The 25178-nt window shown below is 36.2% G+C and overlaps 1 protein-coding gene across 2 annotated transcripts; it reads right to left on the bottom strand.

Annotated features, from left to right (window-relative positions):
* Nucleotides 1–184: 184 nt before the first annotated feature.
* On the bottom strand, nucleotides 185–25176 carry LOC131666232 (low-density lipoprotein receptor-related protein 4-like). 2 transcript variants are annotated; one of them, XM_058938715.1, is made up of 25 exons: nucleotides 24799–25176; nucleotides 21381–21566; nucleotides 20747–20995; nucleotides 19931–20163; nucleotides 18998–19178; nucleotides 18447–18576; nucleotides 12595–12704; nucleotides 12368–12530; nucleotides 12140–12293; nucleotides 11614–11854; nucleotides 11380–11546; nucleotides 11157–11309; nucleotides 10935–11088; nucleotides 10649–10858; nucleotides 9839–10570; nucleotides 9599–9760; nucleotides 9305–9526; nucleotides 8938–9221; nucleotides 8559–8864; nucleotides 7987–8484; nucleotides 7606–7925; nucleotides 7075–7537; nucleotides 6741–6999; nucleotides 6242–6666; nucleotides 185–3704 (listed from the first exon to the last, which is right to left on the bottom strand). In XM_058938715.1, exons 1-25 carry the CDS (start codon nucleotides 24869–24871, stop codon nucleotides 3507–3509), a joined length of 6273 nt encoding a protein of 2090 aa, XP_058794698.1. In that variant the 5' UTR covers nucleotides 24872–25176; the 3' UTR covers nucleotides 185–3506. The 2 variants fall into 2 exon arrangements, with proteins under 2 accessions (XP_058794698.1, XP_058794697.1); XM_058938714.1 differs by having other exon boundaries at nucleotides 186–3704; nucleotides 7075–7540.
* Between the last annotated feature and the right edge of the window lie 2 nt (nucleotides 25177–25178).

Raw genomic sequence — 25178 nt, 5'->3', positions numbered from 1 at the left:
AAGTATAATTAAAGAGTAAAATAACATAAATCTTACTGTATTATTCACGTTTTTAATTAATGATTAAATTATTAATTAAATAATAATAATCAAGTATTTGCGTGTATAGACTATTGGTTCCAATATATCAAAAATTAGAATCAAAATGTCTTCGCATAAATGGTGCTAGAGCTGGGAAAAAATAAAACAGGCAAAATCATACAAAGCATATTTTTTCACGACGTAAATATCGTTTTATTTTAAGATCACGTAGACAATGTTTTATCTACACGATGCACAAATATATTAAACAATCATCTAAAATTACATTATATCGCAGCTCCTATACAAATATTACAATAGTTTAAAATCATTCTTTTTTTCAGTAAAATTATTATTTATCGTACTTGCATCTGTTGTATCTTTAAAATAATAATAATAGCAATAATTATAATAATAATCATATCATCGCCACCTACTACCTGTACGTCATAACGTTTAATAATAATCATAATAATTATAATAATAATAATCTGTACATCACACATTGTCACGTGAAAATTACTTCATATATAGAAATTTCAACGTAATCTTTAGTGTTCGCAACTTTTACTTTTTTGGCACTGGTATATAATAATACGATGCAATTCGCTTACAAAATAGTCAACTTCGTAAACGTAACAGCATATAATGTATATTTTTTTAATGTATATTTTTTTATCCTCATTGTCAGGTTCATCTCGAAAGTTATTTCTTTTTAACAATTTTTCCAATTAAATTGAAAATTATTCTTTTATTCCTGCTGAAAATATTTTTCAAGACACGTAAGAGTAATCTTTTGAATTATCTGTGACGTAAAAATTCAAACATTTTGTATTCTTGTCTTCTCATGTGAGTCTAGCTCTTTTTTATATTTTTTATAATTTTGAGCATTTTTGAATGATTATAATTGATTCAAAACTGAGTATAGTTATTGAATTAAATAAGTTTAAAATCTATGAATACAACATGTTTAATGCTATTATGTTAATATGTAATAAAGAGGAATATCTTGATCCACTTATGCATACTTTTTCAGATCCGAAATACTAATGTACGTAAAAGAATAATAGTTTCTTTTACTACTATTGTATTAAATGAAACTCAATTATTGTAATCGTATTCATATATATGTTTATAATTGAGCAAAGATATATTTATTCATGCAGATGTAGTATAATGAAAAGCTATGTTCGTAACAAGTGTCCGTTTATTGTAAATAAACGCCTGTTCCAACGAGAAGCAACGACATTCATCAGGAACCGGTTACCATGTACTCGTTAGTTTAGTTTACGTCGTGTAAATTTTAGTTTTGCTTTTTCTGTTGGTGAGTTGTTTTACATCGAACCGTTCTGAAAGCCAATTTACAGTTTATTCTTTAGACTTTTTCATGAAGATACTTAACATCTCGATTGAATATTGACTCGTTGATGTTGAAGTGGTTTTCTTTTATAAATCTTTATTCTTTCTTAACGTACGATTGTTTTTCCAAATGAAACGAATTTGTTGACACAGCCATATGGACTTTATATATTTAGAACGTCGTATTAAAAATGGACATTTAATACCAGATTATTAAAACATCCTCTTCTAATTGTTCTTTATATTGCTAACATTTACATATGCCAAAATTATAATTTTGAAGAATAACATTCAAAAGTGTTATCGATATACAACCGAGACGAACGTTAGTCTTTTTTGTTATGTAATTGTTTATTATTATTTATTTATGGACGAGATATTTTGAATAAAAGTCATTCTATTTCACTATCTTTGTTAATCAATCGTAATTTTCATTTATTCGTTTTAAGGTACGTTTTATTGTACGTCGTACGACGTAACACAACAATTTTTTTCAACACGTAATTAAATGTCCATAGAGAAACCAGTTAATAGTTAACTATATCACGGGTGTGCGATGACAGGCAAAAACTTGTTGACTTTTCATAAATATTTTTCATTGTTTCTTTCAATGAGCCTCAATGACGCTAAAATCCATCGATACCAGAAAGTTTAATATTTAATAAAACATCGAATAATAAGCTGAATATTTTCTATCTAAACCATGAATGACGTATATGCGCGATATAATATCCAATTGTATCTAATTTTAATTTTTTGATATCGATAAACCATTTCTTCATCAATTTTTTCTTTGGAACGTAGAAAATACTTGCGCGATTGACGTGTAAAAAAATATAAAAGTCATCGCCTCAGAAAAATGTCAAATTATATCTATCCATCGCAAGTTATTAATGTTCGTCTGAATGTCTCAATTGCAAACGTTGGTAATATTTTTGCCGCTTGCCACAATCCATATTCAACAAACATTCTAGTCCAGCTAGAACGGCTAAACAAATATAGACACAGTTAAAATTTTATCACTTACAAGTTTATATAATGTCACACTGGAATAATATGTTTTCAGAACTGATTGATAGATATTAGTTTCACAAAGATACCAATTAAAATAATCAATATAATTTTATTACATTGGATGAATAAACTGAAATACTGTGTTGGATTATTTAAGGGGATGATTTCGTATAAAATTGTTACGTGCGCCTTTTGTTCGACAATATTTTACTAAAATGAGTATGATAATATTGGCTATTATTATGAGACATTCTGAAATGGTATGTTTTCAAACAAACAGATATTTTATATTTAAATTTTGAATAATTATCATTTTGAACATTCATATTAAAATTACTGATTTACGTTATAAATACTTTTATATATACTTTATTTCTACATCGACGAATTCATGGTATATATACTTGCTTATTAATGTTATTTTATATTTTTTTGTGGCAAAATAGTTACTCTGCTACACCGATTCTCGCACGATAGTTTCTATTAACTAAATTGAATAATTATAGATAAAATCTTCCATAATTCCGGACGAAATTTTTATTTTGTATATCTAAAATGTATTTAATGTTTAAAAACAGAAACATCGTTCCCTTAGCGTCGCTAATGATAGTCATATATATTTGTAAATACTTTATTAACTCCTATAACCGACGCAGCTATAATTATTAATAATAAAATTGATGATTAATCACTTTTGCGAAGATCAGTTGTTTATCCAATAAGAATTCGCGTATTTTAATTCTTCGATTAATTCACCCTCACACAAGTGGAATCTTTGAAAAATACAAAGTTCGCTTTTAAAAAAATATACGATGATAAAAGCCTTTATATGCGTGATTTGAAAAATAGTTTCTCGTATGTATTTACTCCTGTGCGGGTGCAAGCAGATGATGACGAAAAACAAAGCAAAGCTATAAAATGAACACGAACGAGTGTAATAATCATAGGAGAAAACGTTAATATAAATATGTACACAAACAGCGTCGCACAGCCACAGTCTTGAATAATAATGAGTTGTGTATGCATGTACACCAGTAACTCGCTCACATGTGCATCAGGCAGATTCGTTCGGTAATAGGAGCAGGAGCAGCAGCAGCAGCAGCAGCGCGTCCTCAGACGAGAGGTCGAGCTTTGGCGATAGTAGGCTCGAGTGTCCTTTGTAAGCTAACCCTCGTGACAGCCGGTGGCGATGAGTCGAGTCGTGTTATCGATGCCGCTCTGCTGCTACCCGGGGTGCAACTGCCCGTCGGTGGAATCAGTGACACCACTTCCGGACTCGATGGCTGTCCGTTGTCCTCGTACACTCGCTCCTATATTTATATATCATTTTCACATTCGTTTCCTATACAACTCATCATAGTTTTGCGTTTTTTTTTCTGCTTTCGCTCGAGTGCCCACACACAAAGTCGAACTTGCGGATTAGGAATCGTACATGAGATTTTCGTTTTTCATTCAGAATAGACAGGCCGATCAAATTACTCTAGCAATTCTAACACAGTCTCATTCGTCATCTATATATTTCTCTTTTCAATTACAAATTCAATGGTTTTATATCTGTACATTTATACTTGATTGTACTTTTTATTACATTTTTTTGTTTTTAAATCTTGGGAAAATTGCCTACGCAAATTTTCTGTAGTTCGTTTCTAAAAACCAAAAGTCTTTTATTCTCTAAACTTCAATTTCTGCGAAACTCACGATATTGTCGAACAACATATATTTTTATAATTAATCAATAGTCGCAATTGTTCTTTAGAGTTAACTTTTAGACCTCGCATACAGTTCAAAGTTTCTTAATTTTCGGCTACACGACAAAAGTGCACAAATCGACATCAGTCTTTTCTCTGTTAAAAATATATTATCTTTCCCGCCCCTTTCCCCTCCCCCTCCAAGTGCACATGACAGTCACCCAAACTTTAGCCAAAGAGAAATGAAAAAGTAATTCGCGTCTCAAATTTGCCAGATCACGTGAAAATTGCTTCGATCCATTGCTTGCAAACGCAGTTATCCTGGCAAATAATCGGCAGTGCATGGTTATAAATGTGTAATGTTATATGGTTTTCTCACTGTCGAAAATACATTTTCCCGTTTGTTGTGAGATTTACTTTTGATGTTAAGTTTACACGAGCTTACCGAATCAATCAACGATTAATTTCCTCGATCTATCAGCCTCATTTCTTGTATAAAAATATCGGCAGATCCATATATATCACAAAACGAAAAGAAACGAATAAGAAAAAAGTTAATTGGCACAACCATGCGTCGTGCTCTTTTATCGTGCAACACACAGGCGCGCGCACGCAGACATTCGTGTTAAATAAAATACACGCAGCACGCACACATAAAAACTTGTTTAAATCAAACGGCACTAGGATGAACGATGTTGAGGTGTTGGCGGCGCTGAGAGTAGATACTAAGTGGTCTCCGTCTCATTCATCTGGATGAAGTGCAGTGGCAGATGCTGCAGCTTGATCGGGCATTCGATCTTCGATACTCCGTCTTCAACCTCATGATTCTCGGCGTTGCTCGTGCTGGGCTTGGCCTTGCTTCGCTGCACTCGATCAACCGCGTTTTTTTTCGTGTAGTTTTGCAAGGTTTTTTTGGTGGTGGTAGTGGTGCAAAGGTTGGTGGATTGTGTGATGTGTGTCGTAGTAGTGCGTGGAGTTGCGAACGAAACCAAACAGAACAGAAAGAACACGATTCGCTATTAGATTTTTTGGTTTTTCATTTGGTCTCATATTTAATTGCTAGATAATATGACGCTTTATTGACGACCAAATTGATAGTAACACTCGCACACGATCTGTACATGCATATGCTTTGGACAATTAAGTATCCATAATTTCGATATTTTCATATTACTACCAATTTCACGAAAAATGTCTAAAGTATCAGTGTTGTAATGTGTGGTATGATTGTTAAGGATGTAGGAATTCTGATTGCATCGCATCTTCAGCAGATGATAAGGTACCGTTAAAACATCTGTTTTTTCTGTCCTTTCATTTGAAATATTTTTTGAGTCTGCGTATGCATATACAGATTGAGTTATAACGAACAACAGCCATGCAACACACAATTTTCAACTGTTTTTTTTTGTTCTGTAAATTAATTTTTTTGTCAACTTGTTTATTGAGCCTAACTCGAACGAAAGCATAAACGCATAGTAAGCTTGAACAGTACATTCGTGTTTTGTTCAAACTTGAAAATATGTAAACATTGCACACAAAAGCCATAAAAATTTGTTCTCTCTTTATTTGTATCAATAATATGATTTAATGCTACTCAAAAGTAAATAAAAGATAAAGCATCGAGTTTTGAGTCCCAGAGGAGCTTTTCATGCTGAAATAGGCTACTGAAAAATACTAGTTGAAGTGGCATTTTTGAAAAAAAAAAAAAAAAAGAAAAACAAATGTATGTTGTAAAAAGACTCGTGTTTTTCAATGCTCTATAAATACTTTCAAAAGAGACTAGTAATCGTAAAAGAAAAAAAAACTGTAAAAGTGAGTAAAAAAGTGTACTGTACACCTAGGTGACTATGTTTCTTTTATCAAAATCTTTTATAAGAAAAATAAAAAAATCTTTTTATTTAAGGCTTTTCTTCAAATTTTCTAAAAAACTGATTTAAAGTTATCTCAGTTCAACAACACCTATTCCTACAGTAAAGTGTCAAAAAATAATTTTAGAAAATGCTAACTAGAATAAAATCAAAACTAGGTATTAGCGTTTGATTCAACAACATCTCTATTAAAACAATAAAATTGCATTAAAAAAGAAAGAAGATTGAATCGAACACTTTAGAAGCAAAATTTTGAACAACAAAGAATAAACCTTATACTCCATAACATACCTGTGACTTATCGTATTTAAGTCTCTTCCAAATGAATCCCTTCTTATCCGAAGACTGCTGATTAGTCGGTGTCGTGAGATCGGTACTACCAGTCGCGCCAGCAGCTGAGGCATTGTAGTTCGGATTCGAGAATGTTAAAACATTACGTCGAGTGTTGTATGGATATTTTTCGCGTTTGTTTTTCCTCGGACATTGCATATAGATGGTGACGGCAATTATAACAACTGTGATAGCCAGTAAAACAACCGTCGTCGTGATCATCGAGTGCAAGCTGAAAGAGTCTTCTTGACCACCCGATTTGTCGTATTTACCATCACGACCACGATTTGTTTTTGGAGTTGGAGGAATATCTTCATCGTCGATGTCGTCGTAACTTGAGTCATTTTCCGTGCCGGGTTTACGTAGCGGCATCTGTCTGATTGGCACTAATGGATAAATAATTATTATAATTTACTAATTTTACTTCTCAAATTATATTCCAAGATTCAACTTCACTTACGAGTCGAACAAGGTTTGTTATCGGGCTGATCAGGACACCCGCAATGGTAGCTCTTTTTAATGAAAAAGCACAAGTGAGTACAGCCACCGTTGTCCATAACACAAGGCGTCCACCCGGTTTGTCTATCAGCCGAAACAGCTCTGATATCCGTTGTACCATCAAGTGCTGTTCGAATTTTACTACGATTTTTACCGGTTCGCTTATCCGCGCGTTCGATCATCTCTTTGAACCAGTCGCCCCAATAAATGTTGTTTCCATACTAAAAAAAAGTTGAATTATTCTTATAATTTTTATTATTAAATATTAATCATTAAGCCGTTTCTAAAATAATCACCTGAGTCAAACCAAATGCATTGATAGCTTCAGGAACTAAGGCAATCCGATATCTGCCATGCAGATCAGCTACTTCAATCCTATCCTTCAACGCGTCAGCCCAGTAAAGTTTTCTTGCTCCATAATCAATCGACAGTCCATTCGGTAAGCTCAGATCCGTCGATATGATACTCTTTTTATTACTACCATCCAAATTGGCTCTTTCGATTCTCGGATGATCTCCCCACTCAGCCCAATAAACGTATCCTTCACGTGGAAAGAGTGCAAGCGAACGTGGTTCTCTCAAATTTTCAACTATCCTTTTACGACAACTACCATCTAATCGTGCAACTTCAATAACCCGATGCTTCATGTCTGTCCAGTAAATATTATCCGCTAACCAGTCGACTGCCAAACGAAAGGGAGTCGAAGTATTTTGGCCACGCAACATCACTCGGACGTCCGTGAAGTCACGCATGTTTATACTTCTATACAAGAAATGTTAATTGACGCTGTAGAAATATTTGGTTATTTTCTTAAATAATACATATACCTTATAACTTTAGCATCAACGTCAATGTAGAAAATAAGCTGTTTTTCCCAATGGAAATCGACAGAAAAAGCGTTGTGCGTCTGTTTAAATGGCAGAGGTACCTCCCACATCTCCTGAGTATCCAATGACATCCTTACTAACGTCTTTTTCGTCGCCAACAATAAGAAATTCGTCGGCGTGGAATTGCATGTGCGTTTGTCTTCATTAATAACAATTCCTGTTGGACAGGCACAACTGTAACCACTTGGGTTGCGTAGACAAAGATGAGAACAACCGCCGTTGTTGTTTTCGCAGGCGTTGTCTGGACGAACTTGCTTTTTCTACAGGATATTCAATAACTTTTAGTAAAAGTTAACTGTCTTTAAATATTCCATTACTCACATCAACAAGTCGTATATCCATAATCCCTTCAAGGTTTCCAATAACAAGTTTTCTGGCTTTGCCATCGAGTTTCTTCGCTCTCAGCACCGCTTTCTCATGCCAGTCACTCCAGTAAACAAAATCTCCAACCACTGCCAAACCATATGGATGTTCCACTTTTTCAACGATTACTTTACGATTTTGCCCAAGTAGATCCGAACTCTCGATCACCTTTCTCTTGGCGTCATTCCAATAGATTCTGTCAGCAAACTGATCGACCGATAAACCATTTGGCCATGTGAGACCCTCGGTTACGACAGCTTGACGATGCCCACCATCCATGTCGGCACGTTCAATTCTTGCGTTATGTCCCCAGTCCGACCAGAAAAGTAAACCAGCTGGGTAATGTAAGGATATGGCTCGAGGGTTATCAAGTCCTGACCAAACTAGCACCTTGCGGTTTGTACCATCGAGTTCACTTACTTCTATACTATTCAGACTTGCGTCCGTCCAATAAAGCTGAAAATAAAGTTCAGGTAAGCAACTTATTTATGAGAAAAGTTTTTTAATGGAAAAATTTCGATCAAACTAACCTTTCTACCAACGGAATCTATAACCAAACTATCAATGGTATCAATACAACAGTCAATGATGGTTTCCTCAGATTTGCCTTTATAGGATATTCTCTTGATGACTTTAGTAAAAGATTGCCCAGGATCAGTCCAATAGATGAAACCGGTTTGTAGATCAACGTCTGCTCCACTGACGTTTTTCATGTGACCGAAGGGCATGACCGTATCTGCAGAGTAATTTGTGTCTAATGAAAGTACACGAACGTCGACACGATGAGACATTAGAAGGAATCTGCTTGGAGTTTCCGGGCATGTTTTACCATCCGGCTGAAGAGTAAATTAATTACATCGATAAAATATTTTTTTTGGCATATCATATAAAAGAAATTTCAATATTTACGTTCATCAAAAGTCCCGTTGGACAAGCACATCTATATCTTTTGACATTAGGCGACAATAAACACAAATGCGAACAGCCACCATTTCCATGAGCACAAGGATTGTCAGCGGTAGGTCGATCGTGATGGAAAATTCGCACGTCCATGAGAAGGCTCATGTCCGCGCGAACTGTTGTCACGTTTTTACCAGTGACTTTGTCAGCTCTATGAATACCTAATGTATCCCAATCTGTCCAGTAAAGTTTGTTCTTATGGACGTCGAGACCGAAAGGGTGTTTCAAATTGGCTATAAACAATCGAATTATATATTTATATGTGTGTGTATGTGTGTACGCACACACACACACAAACACATATATATACACTCACGAGCTGAGACGATAGTTGTCCTTTTCTGACCGTCAAATTCGGAAGATTCGATTTTACTTGTACCGCCGTCAGCCCAATACAACTTTTTACTTTCGAAGTCGATAGCCAAACCATTTGGCCATTTCAAGTCCGAACCCACGATAGTTCGTCTATCGGTACCATCCATACCTGCAACTTCGATTATTGCTCGGTCGCCCCAGTCACTCCAGTACATGTGGCCAGCTACGAAAAGACAAAAGATGTTACATTATCGTTGAATTCCAACTTTATAATATCATTATTCGTGAAACTCACTCGTTGGATTAAGAGCAATATCTCTAGGTTTATCAAGGCCTTCGTAAATTATCAAAGTTCTCATTGTTCCATCGAGGTTCGAGCATTCAATACGATTTGTACCAGCATCTGTCCAATAAAGCTTTTTCGTTATCCAATCCATGGCAACTCCAGCTGGAGTAACTGTAATTCAATTTCACCATATTGTACATAATCATAAAGATTAAGTTGATTTTGTTTATTTCAAAATACAATTCTTACCGAGATTGTGCGATATAATAGCTTGCTGATTAGTACCATCAAGCTTAGCTTTTGAAATAGTATTAGTCTCGACATCAGTCCAAAAGATAGTTTCATCATCAGAGTTCCAAGTTAACGCAATGGCACTCTGAACGTTATCAACTGGAATAACGACATCGAAAGCCTTTACTGATTGATCAAGGCTGACCAATCTCAAATCTTTTTTCCTCGCAAACAACAGTAAATTATCCGAACTGCTCGTGCAAGTTTTCCCATCGTGTTTGATCTTCGAACCAACAGGACAAACGCAACTGTAACCCATGCTATTTGGTAAACACATGTGCGAGCACTTTCCATTATCTTGCCCACAGTGATTGTCATATACGGGTTGTCTTTGAGGATGATAACTTCGTAAATCCATCGGGAAATGTAAACCCGAATGAATCTTTTTATAATCTCGTCCATTGTTCTTGTTCGCCAAAGCGATACTACGGAAGTGCCAGTCTGTCCAGAATACTGAATCTTCGAATACAGTTATCGCGAACGGATGATGTAAGCCACGAGACACAACTTTCTTGCGATCGGTGCCTTGGATATGTGCCGATTCAATCACCCGATGTTTCGCGTCTATCCAGAAAATTCGATCTGTCGTGTAGTCAATGGTCAAACCATTTGGCCAATGAAGAGATTCAGTTATTAAAGCTTTGCGATTGGAACCGTCCATGTCAGCTCGTTCGATTTTGGGGTTAGGACCTAATATACAAAAGGAAAAGTTATATTTATGCAATAAGTATACTATTAATGAAAGAAAAATAAGAAAAAGTATCTCACCCCAATCAGTCCAATAAACAAATCCATAATGTGGGTGAACAGCAATAGCTCGAGGTTTGTCCAAATCACTGGAGACAAGCACATGACGCACGCGCGTATTCAAAGTCATGACCTCGACTCTTCTTGTTCCCGAATCTGTCCAAAATAGTAGATCATGCACCCAATCGATTGCAATGCCTCCAGGACTTTCCAAACCCCAACGTACTAAATCTATTAGGAGTTATAATAAGGTTAATCTAGAGCTAGAATTAAATAATTTGTAATTAGAATATACATATATACATACCTTCTATGCCAGTTCCGTTAACGTAAACTTGTCGAATAACATCCATCGAAACGTCCGACCAGAAGATAAGACCTTTTTTATAATGATAATCTAGAGCGATAGCATTTTGTAATCCTTTGAGAATCGGTGAGTACTTCGGCCCGCTTATGCTCACCTGAAGTGTTACGAGTTTCAATCGAATTAATATCAGCTAAATAATGTTTTACAAAACGATATGTTTACCTGCCGGATATCAACTCTGTTGGCAAGAAGTAAAGTGGGATTTGCACCTATAGCTTTACATGAACGACCATCCGGTCGAAGTGTATATCCTTTTCCACAACTGCAAACGAAAGAACCTTTCGTATTTGTGCATATTTGACTGCATACCTGATCCTTGAGCAATTAAAAATGAAACATTAACTATCTGTTACACAATAAGACAATTTTTCAACTAGAAACTTACTTTCTTGAATTCACACTCGTTGATGTCCTCGCACGTAATATTATCCTTCGCGAGAATATACCCAAAATCACAAGAGCAAGCTTTCTGATTTTCACTAGTCATCACGCAGTACTGAGCGCATTTATCCGTCTCTGTGCATTGTATTTTTTTCGAACAATTCTCTTCGTCTGTGTAAAAACAAATAAAGTGTGAGCATAGATCAAAGAAATAATCGAAGTAAGTGTTTTCCTTTACCATCTTTTTCGGGACAGTCGATCTCGCCATCGCAAACGTGTTTGCGACTAATACAATCGGGTTGATATCCACGTGCGTTCATAGGCCAGTGAGCTGGATACACTGTACCAGGACCACGCGTGTCGTTATTGACATTCGCCGGCTGTCTACACATGTATTGAGTGAGCTCGCAATTTGTGTGGCAACCTTGCTCGTCCTCGCCATTTGAACAATCTGGCACTCCGTCGCAGGTCCATGTGCGCTGAAAAGCATTATAAAATGTTTATAATTAAACGCAGATAAGGCTGACTAAAAATAACGGTGTTAATGAGTTTAATAGTGCTTTGTAAATTGATGGCTAAGTATCTCAACGCCGTCAAATTTAATTAGAATTTTATCAAGGGCGGCTTAAGTCGAAGTAATTAATGGCCTTTCCATTAGAATGATATACTAATGCATTAATTACGGAAAACAGTACTTTTGTTACAGTAAAATCTTTATGATAGAAAATTTACCAATAGTTTTAGAAGCAAAAAGAGATACTTACAGGTATGCAAGTACCAGTTAAGCAAGCGTACTCTTCCTTAACGTCGCAACTTTTCACAGTCGCGGATGAGCAATTTTTCTCATCTTCGCCGTCCTTACAGTCTATCTCATGATCGCATACATACTTTTTACTTATGCAAGCGCCATCGCCGCATCTATAAGTGACATAGTAAAAAAATTAAGGAACTCAATGAGATGCTCAGCGTTGTAGCTAAAATGCAATCCTTACCTGTATTCATTCGTGCTACAAGTTGATTCTTTACTAGCTGGACAATCCACTTCGTCGCTACCATCGCCGCAATCGTCGTCTCCGTCGCATCGGTACTGCATGGATATACAAGTTGGATATGCACATTGAAATTGATGCTCGTTGCACTGGACTTGCACACCGTCTACACCAATAAAGACATAATTCAAGTTAAAGTTAGTATGAGTTCGACGGAAGTTTATAATTACCGCATTTCATCTCGTCGCTACCATCAGCGCAATCCCTCCGACCATCGCATCTCAAGAAATCGAATATGCAAGTTCCATCGAGGCATACAAAGTCAGTATCAAAGCATACTCTGAAAGTACAAAACGTAAAAATATTCATATTTTGTTGGAATACAATAAAAGTCTGTATTCTAAAACTGACGACCAATTTTAAAGAATATGAAATCTCTGCAGCCTCTACATATATCATCGATAACACACTCTATCCTTATAAGATTTATAGTCGTTGCAGTAGAAAAAGTGTCGTTCGTCATTGTATAAGACGATAAAGAAGAAATAATCCAATAGGCATGTAAATCAACGAATACCAGTGTACGTCACATGTGGAAAAAGAAGTATAAAGTTTCACCCTAACGATTATACTGCGCTCGCAGATGTCGGTCACGGGAAAAGCTGGGGGATCGGATGTTAAGCTTTTGTTTTGACGCATCGCCTGTATTGTACATAACAGGGGTTGCACATATGTACTCTTGAATGAGAGGTCGAGGGGTTCGTTAGAAGTGATATTTTCATTTTACCCTGGACATATTCTGTTCGTTGGTTGTGTGCATCGCAGGTCGCGTTGTAGAAAACGTAAGTGGAAATTACATGCATATATAATTATGTAGAAAACATAATTATATATGCATGTAATTGCTTTTAAGCTTTTATATTGATAGTGACTCCATTCGGACTGATTTATCTCGGATTGGTGCGTATATATGTTTTTTGACAATTGGACATATTTCGTGTAAAAATTTCTTCCATAAATCTTTCAACTTTTAAATATAAGTTACAATGTTACGAGCTTCTATCTCAATAAAAATTTGAATTAATGTAGCTAGAGTAACTTTTTTTTTAGTGGCTCTACAAATATCGGAGACACTTTTATACGAAAAATGCAGTTTTGATATGCTTTTATTTAATAGAGAGCAAATAGTATTGTAAAACTTTTATTTAGCGTCCAATAAATTTCCATGGTGTTCAATATTTTTCAAATATACGTACAGTACTTGTAACGCACGTATATTACTTTTCGGTATTAATGTCTACATTCCACCAATAAACAAAAAACGTATTCGAATGGGACACACGTACGAATTCGTTTTCATGAATATACATTACAGAGAAAAAAATGCCAAAATAAAAACAGTAAAAAATCTAACACGGTAGAACATTATTACATAGTTTCTCGAAATTAAAAAAAATGATATTTTGCCTGGAAGCGTTTTCTACAAAGACTGCCCCCTGCAGTGAGAAATATAAGACTTCGCAGCTTGCTGACGACAAAGAGCGACCCGTATCGTTGCGCACCCTCCCGTCACAGATGAAACGCTGAAAAGCTAACAGTTGCGGGGAAATTCACCAGAATTAAACTCCAACGGCAGCTGAGCCACACGATCTTTTGATTTGTACATACAATGCTCTTTTGAAATTTGTGTGAGCGTTTAATTAGTCGAGTGGCGCGCGACGAGGATTAGTTAACAAGCGAGAGCTAACGAGATAAATTCTCGGAAAGAATCGTCGAGCAAATTATGACTTTGATTCAGTACATTTCTAGAGAAAAACTCGTTAAATGCATTAATCTTTCACGCAAACTAATCCGCATCGGCGGAGCGAAAAAAGAAATAACTTTATTTCGATGAGAGAAAAACTGCAAGAAATAAAAATCGTATACTTGTGTAGTTCATTAAGCGTTAACGAGGCCTGCAGCATCGTCAATTTTTACGGTCTCTCTTGTACATACGAGCTCGTAGAAAATCATGGGAAATCGATTGTGACTAGGTCAATCGTGATAAGCTCTAGCGCAAGATCCTATAGGAGGCGTGTATGTAGTTATGACCTCGACTAATGCAAGCCTCCCTCGGTTTTTTCAGGTTTATTTAGGTTATATCTCGTATATCGTGCTTCTTATCTCTCTGACGTTTCACAAGTGAGTGAGTTTTATTTAATAACATTTCGTGAGAAATATGTTCTCACGCTATATATTCTCAAAAACAAAAGAAAAAATTGCTTAAAAAACTATTATTAGGTCACAAAATCAGGAATCACTCTATGCTATCAAATAAAAAATTTTCCGGTCCGATCATACGATTTAATCATTCACCTCAGATCAACAAATATAATGACTGGTACTTTATGCTGTATATATACAGCAACTTCCGAAATTCAGTAACAAGCTATATATTAATAGAGGGGACCCGGAAGATGGATACCGTATAGCACGCATCATATAACCGAATTTAAGGTTCGTTGGCCACGTTTTCTGTTCACAATTAACCATCTCATTATAACCTTCTTGTGCACTTGTCATCGATCCTGAAAGTCTTTCACTTTTTCTCTTTTTATTATAGTTATAATTAGTTCTTTTGAAGTTACTTTTATTCTGTATGTAACTTACACCGACTTTGCGGGAAATGAAGTGAAATCGAGCTTCACTTTGCGAAATACGAAGTTTAATGATGGATGAAGAGGAAAATGGTATACTAAATTTATGCGGTGAAGAAATAAAAATGTATTTTATTTTCATGTGATGCATAAATCAAATAGGAAGTTTTTATTTTTGAATGACGTTCATTTTAATTTTTCAAATAAACACCGATTGCTAAAAATTTAACTCAATTTCTTGTACGTAGGATGATGCAAATAACAATACATAATGCATAGAACAGTCAAGCTAACAAGCTACAAATAAATCCATTCAATGGCGCACCTATTAACAAATTTTCCGAGCACAGAGCTTTTTTCAAGTACGTAGCTGGATGGATGAGTAAAGAATCAAAAAGTATATTCATAAAACAAGTACTCATTTTTTTACAAACCAATCTCGCGAATAAACACGTTAAAAGCTGGTTATTTTTGAACTTTCGTCAAGGAGAAAAGCAACGAATCTCTCTTTCCCTCCGCCTTATTACCATTACGACCATGTTGATATAATATATAGGGCGTGTCTATGCGAAAAAATGAAAATGGAAATGATGAGTTGAACTATTTATATATAATGCGATTACTAGATTGACGAATGTATTCACGAGAATATAGTTTGAATGATGTATCGTGGATGTGAAGTTTGTACGTCTTCGATGATTGATCCTAAACGTATGTGTCCGAAAAGGATTTGAGTCGATTGGAATAAAACGTGTTGGTATTGTCATTCATTTCTTGTTAAAGCATAGCAATGGCTAACGCTCAAATTGAATTTCCGATAATTAAAGAAAAGCTTCCCTTTTACAAGCTTATAAACAAAACTTGCGAAACAATTGCATTTTAACGTACATTATACAACGAAACGATGGGAATCTGCCGTGCAAGCAAGAAATCTTACGATAATTCGCGAGAGCGAGAGAAAATGAAAACAATAGGACATCGACAATTGATCCAAAAGGAGGAGGGTGGTTGCGCGTGCGGAAGCTGTCTCCGCTTGGCAGGTGGTCGATAGGAGCTCGTATACGGGTTGCCCCGGCAACCCACCTCCGCGGCCTGGATCTCTCAGCACCATGGCGCGCTTCAACGTTGCTGATCATTTTCTTCCTTTTTCACTTTCTTATTATTCCTTGCATTATATATGCTCGACAGTTACCGATTTCGATGATTTGGTTGAAGATAAAATTTGTAAATGCAATGAAAAACAAACGCAATTTTCGGAATAACCGTCATTTTTAATGAACAGGATGATTGTTCGATTATTGAGCTACAAATATTGCGCGATTACAATAGAAACTGCGGCAAAACAAAGGACCCCGAGCGAATTTTCTTCTAATGCTTTAATTTGATTCCCTACTTGTAATGAAAATCTTTGAAAAATAAAAGAGCGCAGAGTCTATCAGACAAATTTTTCGTATAACGCCAAGGAATATCTGTTGAATGAAATAGATAAAACTGACGAATCCCTGTGGGAAAGACTATTTTCACCGAAAAAGTTACCAGTAACCCACGTAAGTATTTCCATTCGTCCTGTATGCGAACTTACATTCATCATCAAAACTTAATCTAGAAGCTCGAGCGTCGTTAATAAGCGAACTTGCTTACTGCATACAAAATAAACTTAACGACGGCTACAACAAGCAATGTTGAACTGTGAAACGTACGCCCTTTTATTGCCTCTATCATCTATATAGGCTGACAATACCAAGACACGTGAAGTCTTTCCACGTGTGTCGTTGACAATTACGATGCTTTTTTTTGCAAGCTCAACTCTCTTCATTTCGAGATTTCTCAGATTTACCTTCGAACTGAAACTCTGAAAATAGAGTTGAGCTTGTTTTTTCAATGGTACTTTTTCTTTAGCTCTGGTTCTTTTCAAAATAATGATGTACGTGCAGTCTACCTTTTACATTTAAGTTTTTGTTGAATTTTCGTTTGAAATGAAGCTGCCGTTTTTGTTCGACAAATTTATGTTCATGATTAGCTTTTAGCAGTTTAAATAAATTTTTGTAATTTTATATCAAAGTTTCTTGAAAATCAATCTAAAATACGATCCTACTATTGAATTTTAGAAACTCACTTATGATACACATCGATATCATCATTTGGCTTGCTGAACCATTGTATCTTACGTAAGTTTTGACAAAATCTAAATAAGGCTGCTTCTTAGCCACCCACGCGTGAAAACAGAGAGAGAGAGAGACGAAAGACCTTGCGTGGGCGAAGCTACGCCTCAAGCCCACCAAAATTATACAAATATATTTCTTCTCCTCTTGTCCATCTTTGAGTGAGTGAGAGAAGACTGTCAACAATTGTTTTATCGACTTGTAAGATTTCAATATGCGTACGTCTAAAGGAAAATTGAAGATGGATTATATAAAACAGATACTCTTTGTAATTGTTTTCTTTATCTTGGCCTGTACTTGATTTAGATAATCGGGGGGAATGAAATTGTACTTTTGCTTGATCGCCCAGTGGCTGAGTAATAATTATGTATATGGATGTTATAATGCTGCTACAAACCTGTTAAACTATTCGCTATCTGATAAAATCGATTTATATTTTGAAATCAACCAAAAGATTTTTTAAAGTCATAAATCAGTGGCTTCCCGGTAGAAATGCATTAATTTCCATTTTTATGAAAATTGAATTAACACTTCATTCTTACTGTTTAATTATCTTCTTCAAATGATATTATTAACAGAAGAAAGGAAATCCAATCTGAATCACTACAAAAAATCATAGTGTGTAATCGAATAAGTCATTTATCTTTTGTAAAAAGCGTTGTTGAAATAATTAGTTAAATCGAGTACAAGTCTAAATGTGTTTATTATAAAGTAATTATTGCCATGATATTACTACATGTCTTATCCTACTTCAGGTTCTTGCTATAACTATCTTACTCGAGAATGTCAAAAAAACTCGGATGTACACGATAAATTGATAATAATGTATAATTGGTTAAATGAGTATAGCCAGATAAATCCAAAGCAAAAACCTACATAACATTTTAAAAGGATCTCGAAGACGACCATTTTCACTCATATATTAAAAGAATTTTACCAGTCTTACATATTAGTATCAACTTAATATCGATTAGATTTGCACAAGCTTTTAGCATAATATATTTCCGAGAAAAAGCCTTATATTTGATAGTAAAACAATTTCAAAAGCATAGAAGTGAAAGATAGATCTCTCTTTTCCGTCGAATCTATGATCTATAATACTATTTTGAAGTTTACATCGACAAACTGAATGACACAAAATCTCGGAATAGTATACACGTGTGAGAGGACATAAAAATGAGTTTTGAGAAAACGACAAATACCGAGAATGTAGCTTCAGATTTAATAGCGCACAGCATACAACTTGTCAAAAACTGGCGAAGTGACTAAAAACAGATTACTTACTTTTTCTTGGAACAATTTTCTTCGTCCGAGTAGTCCTTGCAATCATTCTCACCGTCGCAAATCCAATTTTGCGGTAGACACAATCCGTTTCTGCACTCGAACTCCTTTTCCGTGCAATTCTTCTGAGGTCCTGTATTGTAACATTCGATCAAACGACGTACATCAAGTTCTTGGAAATCTCATTCTAGATAATTTTCTCTAATGCCAGATAATTTTCAAATGTTCAAGCAACTTCTCAGAAAACTTGGTTAGAATATATTAAAACTCATCAGGTATTTCCAAGAATTCGCTTTGAACGTAGTTGGCTAGTGAAGACATAGAAACTTCAGAGAATTAGGTGCAAAAGCTTTGGACTAGATAGGTAGCTAAAGCTATTCGGTAGCTCGACTCTATCAAGTTCTGAGAGTTTAAATATTACTTTCGGGCCTTTAAAACTTTGTAACTACTCGAGGATTCTGGTCGTTCGTGCAGTTTATGGTTATCAAGACTATTTTAAACTTATAAAACATTGGAAATGCATGCAACTTTTATCTAGATTATGATGATCTTACCACAATGAGACTCGTCGGAAAAGTCACCACAGTCATTGTCACCGTCACACAGCCACTCTTTGGCAATGCACTTGCCGGAAGTCGGACAACGAACTGACCTCTTACCCTGGCACGTCTCGTTGAAGTGATGACCCTCGAAGCCTTCGCAGTGCAGCTCGTCGTCCGCGTTTTCACAATCCATCTGTTTACAGACACCAAGCGTTCGGCTTCAATTGCAATTCAACGGCAACTTATGCCGTCGAGAATGTATTTTAATATAGTTATCGCGTCTAGCCAATTCGACTCTTTACTACTTATACGTTACAAAAAATTTTCTTTTTAGTGTTTTTCGATTGATATGGCATATAATATTTGCCATCGAATGAACGCTGGATCCGAAAAAAGTACATAAGAAAATTAAAATTACAATTAGGTTTACTATATAAATTCGTTAGTAGTCAAATCTAGAACCAAGTAATACATAATGCGTGCGATATAAAAATATAAATAGGAATCCTTTTTGAAATTGTCAAAAATACTTCTTTTCCTGAAAAGCTTTCCTATGAATTTAATTACTGGAAAATATATTGAATATGTATATTTCATGAAAAGATATCGCGATGTAAGCTTTTATATGATTTATTTTCCAAGAAATGTATAATCTCCGAGTATTTTCAATAAAGCACTAAAGAAAAATACCATTTTCCAAAAAAATAATTTTCATACTCCAAAAAGTAATATGATATTCGTAAAAGCTCAGTTAACTTGGTCTTCACATTTCCACGTGTTGAAATATAATAATCCACGTGAAATGTACTTTAGAAGCTCATTCGCTACTTGTAAATGAATTAATAATCCAGGAAAAATATATTACTCGAACGTGACCCAATTTAATATCCGCATCCGCCCATAGTTTCACGAGAAAAGCATAAGAGACGACGAAAAAGAACTCACAGTTCCATCGCAGCGATTGTCAATGGCGATGCACGTGCACGTGCTGGTGCAAAGAAATTGCTGGTAAGCGCAAGTGCACGGTTGCAACACTTTGCCCTCGTCCTCGAACTCTTGAACGAGTCCTTTGCGTACATCCTTGTCCAATTTACCATTTGCGTCGCCGTTTTGGCCTACGCCGTGGCCGTATTCCAAGTAGTCCAGGTCGCTACGCGTTCGCGAGCGATCGTCGTAGCCTGTGCGTCAGTTCGTACCTCTTTATTCCGTCGTTTGGGAAAGCTTGGCGCGTTCAATTATACACATGCGATTTTGGATCGTAAATATTTTTATTTGTCATTGGCGATTGTTATTTTTGTCCATTCATAACCTTCCTTTCGCGCATCAGCAAATCCTACAAACTGCACCGATCACGTAACGCTCTTTCATAAGAAATGTCCGGTAATATTGTCGTCCAAGTTAGAATGAATTCGAGTTACGCACGATGCGCTGCGCTCACTGCGCAGTAAATACAGTGAAAAGTTTCATACGATTGCACCTGCGCGGTTTATTTGCAGAGATATCGCACGCATGTACACACAGCCGCGACTAAATCATACGCGCTTACACGGGGGAGCGTTATGAACTCGACGCGCCTCTCTCTGGCACACGCTAAGTTTTAATAGCACTTTTCACGCGGCAGTTCCGCTTTATCGTTTCGACGCTCTCGTGACTTTACACGATGTACGAGCAGTAAGTCGAGGCGCTTAGTTTACATTAAACGGGAGCAATTTTCGTTTATCGCTTGCGCTGCAATTTGTGAGTAATGTAAAATGCACTTACCATGATCAAATTCACCATAGACGCTTTTATCGTTGGCGTTGCCGTTCTGCCTACTCCATCCTGCTTGTCCTCTCCAGCCATTATTGGACGGTCCTGAGTATCGAGATCTCGCGACATCGCTTGTATCTTCGGGATGGCGCGTTGGTATTGGATCTTCGCCATAGAAGTCGGGCGGTAACGAAGGTAATTTCTGTCCTCCATGGTTACCGTAGCCACCGTTGTAACCAAAACCACCCGCAGACTCATAGCCTAAAATGATCATGCAAAGCTTCTTAGTGCCCGAGTGATATCTTTAGATTGTCGACAGTTGGCAATGAATTATTCAGTGGATTAAAATTATCCGTGGTCTCAGAGGGAGCAGTCCAATTATACTGTTCTCATTCCATTTCGAATATCGTATATTGTCGATGTAGTCCGCGCGTTACCGAGCTTCTAATGGAGACTCTTTTCAATGAAGGAGTCCCGCGGATATTACGAATATTTGTTGACTCTCAATCAAACAATTTCCCGTATTTCAGACAAAACCTCGTTGCAACTTATATTAGATCGAAAGCAGTTGTTCAGCTCTTAGTTTTACTTACGTCACGTCTACGTATCTTTGTAGTGCGGATTTTTTAAAAAAAGGCGCTCTTACCGCGTTGTTGGCCATTGGAATAGTCAAAGCCTTTGACCGGATATTCAGAGAGTCTTGGGGGCGTTTCAGTGGTGCTAGCAGTAAGAGCGGCATGACGAAGACTACCACTGCCGTACATCTGTCTCGCTGCGCCCCTATTTGACGGTGACGATTGCATTGTCGACTCCGTTTGTGCATCACTTCCATCTGTTACCGTAATTGATTATTTAAAACATACGCCGTATACGCAAAGATCGTAGAATATTCATTGGGTGTTTTGCGGCTCTAAGAGAAATTAGCCAATTAACTTTGCTAGTTTTAGTTTGATTAGTCTGTGAAGGGGAAAAAGTTTTAGATTATAATTTTTTATTTTTTATATAATACAGATTGAGATCTTCGACGTAGCATCGTGATAATTTGTCTGATTTTTTTTCTCATTTCTAGATAATTACTTTTATGACACTGTTGAATTTATAACTAATTTTTACAGCATTTATTTTCTCAAAGATTTTTTCAATTAGAACTCAAAGAATATTTTAATAAAAAAATTTTTTTTTTCAATAAAAATAAATTGGATTTTTATTCATACAGCTCAATTTCCATAGAAAACGCAATTTTAAATAAACCTGTTCTCTCGAGAGAAGCCATTAATAATTGAAAAGTCAATCGCTTGATATATTCATCTACACGATATCTGGTCCAATCCACGCTCAAAAAACTATAGTGGTTGGAACTATAAACCCATAATTAGAAATAACAAAAAAAAGAATCAAATTCATTTCAATATTCAGCAAGTCCTTTCGAAAAAATAAAAGAATTCACAAATTCGCGTGGTAAAATTTTGACTTTACAGTCAATTTACTCTATCTGGCCTCCAAGAATCATCAGTGCATTCTAGATGGAAAACAACAAATATAGGTCGGTCGTATCTGTCTCTCTCTCTCTCTCTCTCTCTCGCGCGCGCGCGTACATGCGACAAAAACAAACTTTGCGCACAAATGTTTCGACTTGATTCATCCCCGCAGTGTTCATTCATTGAAAATGCAAAAAAAGATAGCGCAAGAAAAAATACAAATGTCTTTTCTCGCGGAGAGATTGCAGCTAACGAAAATAAATAAATAAATAAATGATTTATAGTCATGAATGACAAGTCAAACTATGCGTACATAGAATTTCTAACCCTCACCCCCTGTGCGGATTGCGCAAAGTATGTGACGCGAGGAAGCTGCGGAGGCGTTAAGAGCTTTCATTCAGCAGGCCAGCACGCTTGCGCTTTACCGACCAATCGATATTAGGCCAAGAGCGGCACAAACGTATGTACATATAAGGGTGTGAGTGCGAGTCCGCGGGTAGTTCAACGAGCATAATACATATCTATATACGTATTGATCTGCTCTGTAATCAATCACCAAACGCGCATTGAGCTCTATTTGCATTTCATGTCCAGTTTCCATTTTCACTTGCTTTGCTGTTGCATTTTCTTTGCTGTATGCTTTCTATCATTATTTACAAGTTTCTTTGCTTCAAAACAGCAGCTTCTTTGCGATGCCATTAAATACGGTATTGGAAAATAAATCGGTTATTTAAGAGATGCAAGTATTTTTGGATTCTTCAGCTGTTGAAATTGTATAATGAGATGTTTGATAGATGGATTATTAAACTGTTAAAGTTTGGATATTTCAATAGATAAAATAATACGTAGGTGGGCGTCACATTGATTGTAAAAAGATAGGTCAGTTTTATTTACCTTCGTAACTTTTGACGCGTAAATTTTGTAAGCTCTTCAAATATTTGTGTTTATTTTTGCCAGCACAGCGTTTCAATTTTCACGCTGAAATTGACATGAAACGAAGCTCATTCCATGACAAAAATATCATATACAACAGCCCTTGACTTTAGACCAGCAAGTTACTTTCTAGCTATAATACAAATATCAATGCGATAGATCTAATATCCGATCTAATAAACTGTTTAATGGCAATAAAAGATTTTCCATTGAACTTGGGGAAAATTAAATTTCCGTTTCTCTTCAACCTATAAGCTCTCTTTTTTCGATAAAAAAAGAAGAATACTCCCACAAAATGAAACAAAAAAACTATTGAATAATTTCAGGCGCTCATCTAAAAAATAAAATAAGAATTACAAGTGTGTGTAGTTTCCACGTGAACGTACATAGCGTTGCAGCTTGCCGATCAACCCTATGTGAGACATGTATCCAATCGAAAAGTTTTCCGCGAGTATGGGAAGAAATCATTGAATCTTGATCGTAAATTTGCGTGAGTAGAATAGGCTTTTTTCCCTCTCTCCTCAAAATTGGATAAATTACATTTTGTCGAGAGCGCGCGGCTATGTCCGAGGCTACCGCGAGTTTGGATTAGTTTTCAATCCAATTTTAGCCTTGTGTGTGAGTCTTGATTTCTGTGAGTATGCGCCGAGGTAGACAGAAAAAGAGAGAATATAGAAAGTTTTAATTCAACATCCGACGACCACTAGAGATTGAAATTGATTTAATATTACCGAGAATTACTTCAACTTTTTTAACGAATGACTCGATTTACCCAGAAACGGCTTGCATTTTTTACGCCATTGACAACATTTTAAATGATTCCAGTTATCAAGTATCTTAATAGTAGATAAATAGATAAACAACAAACATATCTCTAATAAGACATTGGAATTAAAAGGCTTATTTAAACCTACGTACAGATTGATTGATATAACATACTTTAGATTACTCAACCGCAAAACAAACTTCCTTGACGAGGCATTGCTGATGAAAATCATTGAACCGAAGGGAAAAAGGAGTAAAGGATGAAACTTCAGTATTTGGCGCGCACAGACGCATAAATCATCTCTCTGCGTGCAGTTATTGCAGTGCTGTGCTAGGACTAATCGATATTTAGTAGTTTTGGCGAAACGAGAACGCGCACGGATCTGTGCACGCGTTCTATTTCGCCTGCGTGTGACCAATTGCTTTTGATAAAACTTTTTATTGCGATGAATCATCTTCTTTTTTATTCATTTGCATTTGTGTAAAAGTTTCTTTGTTTACGTTCGGTGATTTGTATCTTTATTTTCATAGAGTTTTACTTGTGAGACATGGCGTTTAATTCAACTTTTATTTATCTTCTATATCTATATTCAAAATTTATTTGTTAAGCTAACTGAAAAATCTGGCTTTCCAACCAAATCTTTTCTTGCTCTGAAAGAAATGATCAGTTCTCCAGAAGCTTTTGCGACTAAAAAAAAGCAGCGTGAGAAAAAAAATCTCATCCCTTGCTGAATTTTTCATTCACGCTATATCAGACATACATCGTGTGAGCCAAAAAACCAAACGACGTTATACCCCATAAAAAGGTGATGTATCTGCGGGGTACAAAATCAATAAAGTACAACGAAATAAAAATAAAAGAAGAACAGCATCCCACGCAACAATTACCGAGCAGCAGCAGCAGCAGCAGCAGCAGCAGCAGTGGCGGCAGTAGAGCAATGCAGAGGAGTGCCGACCTCATTTTTTATCTCGCACAAAACACGCACTCTCTTTAAGAAAATTCTATCGTAGCACTACTCGCCTCATCTTCGCGCACACGCTTTTACTTCTGTTTGCTTCGCTGATCTCTTTTCTTTGACATGTCTCTCCGTCGACAGGCTACGCCTGCATAAACAAATCACACGCGAGTTTATCGTCTTCTGTGGTATTGGGGTGCGGCACGATAGTATGAAAAGCACGCGAACAACACGCGAGCTTCCAGCATCGACTGCTCGAGGGGTGTCGTCTACCATGGACAATCACTGAGAGAAAGAGAGAGAGAGAGTGAG

This window comes from Phymastichus coffea, unplaced genomic scaffold, assembly GCF_024137745.1.
Source record: "Phymastichus coffea isolate CEN01 unplaced genomic scaffold, Cenicafe_Pcof_1.1 PCOF00057, whole genome shotgun sequence".
Lineage (NCBI taxonomy): Eukaryota > Metazoa > Arthropoda > Insecta > Hymenoptera > Eulophidae > Phymastichus > Phymastichus coffea.
The sequence above is the reverse complement of the archived record's forward strand: the minus strand, read 5'-3'. Positions and strand labels throughout refer to the sequence as shown.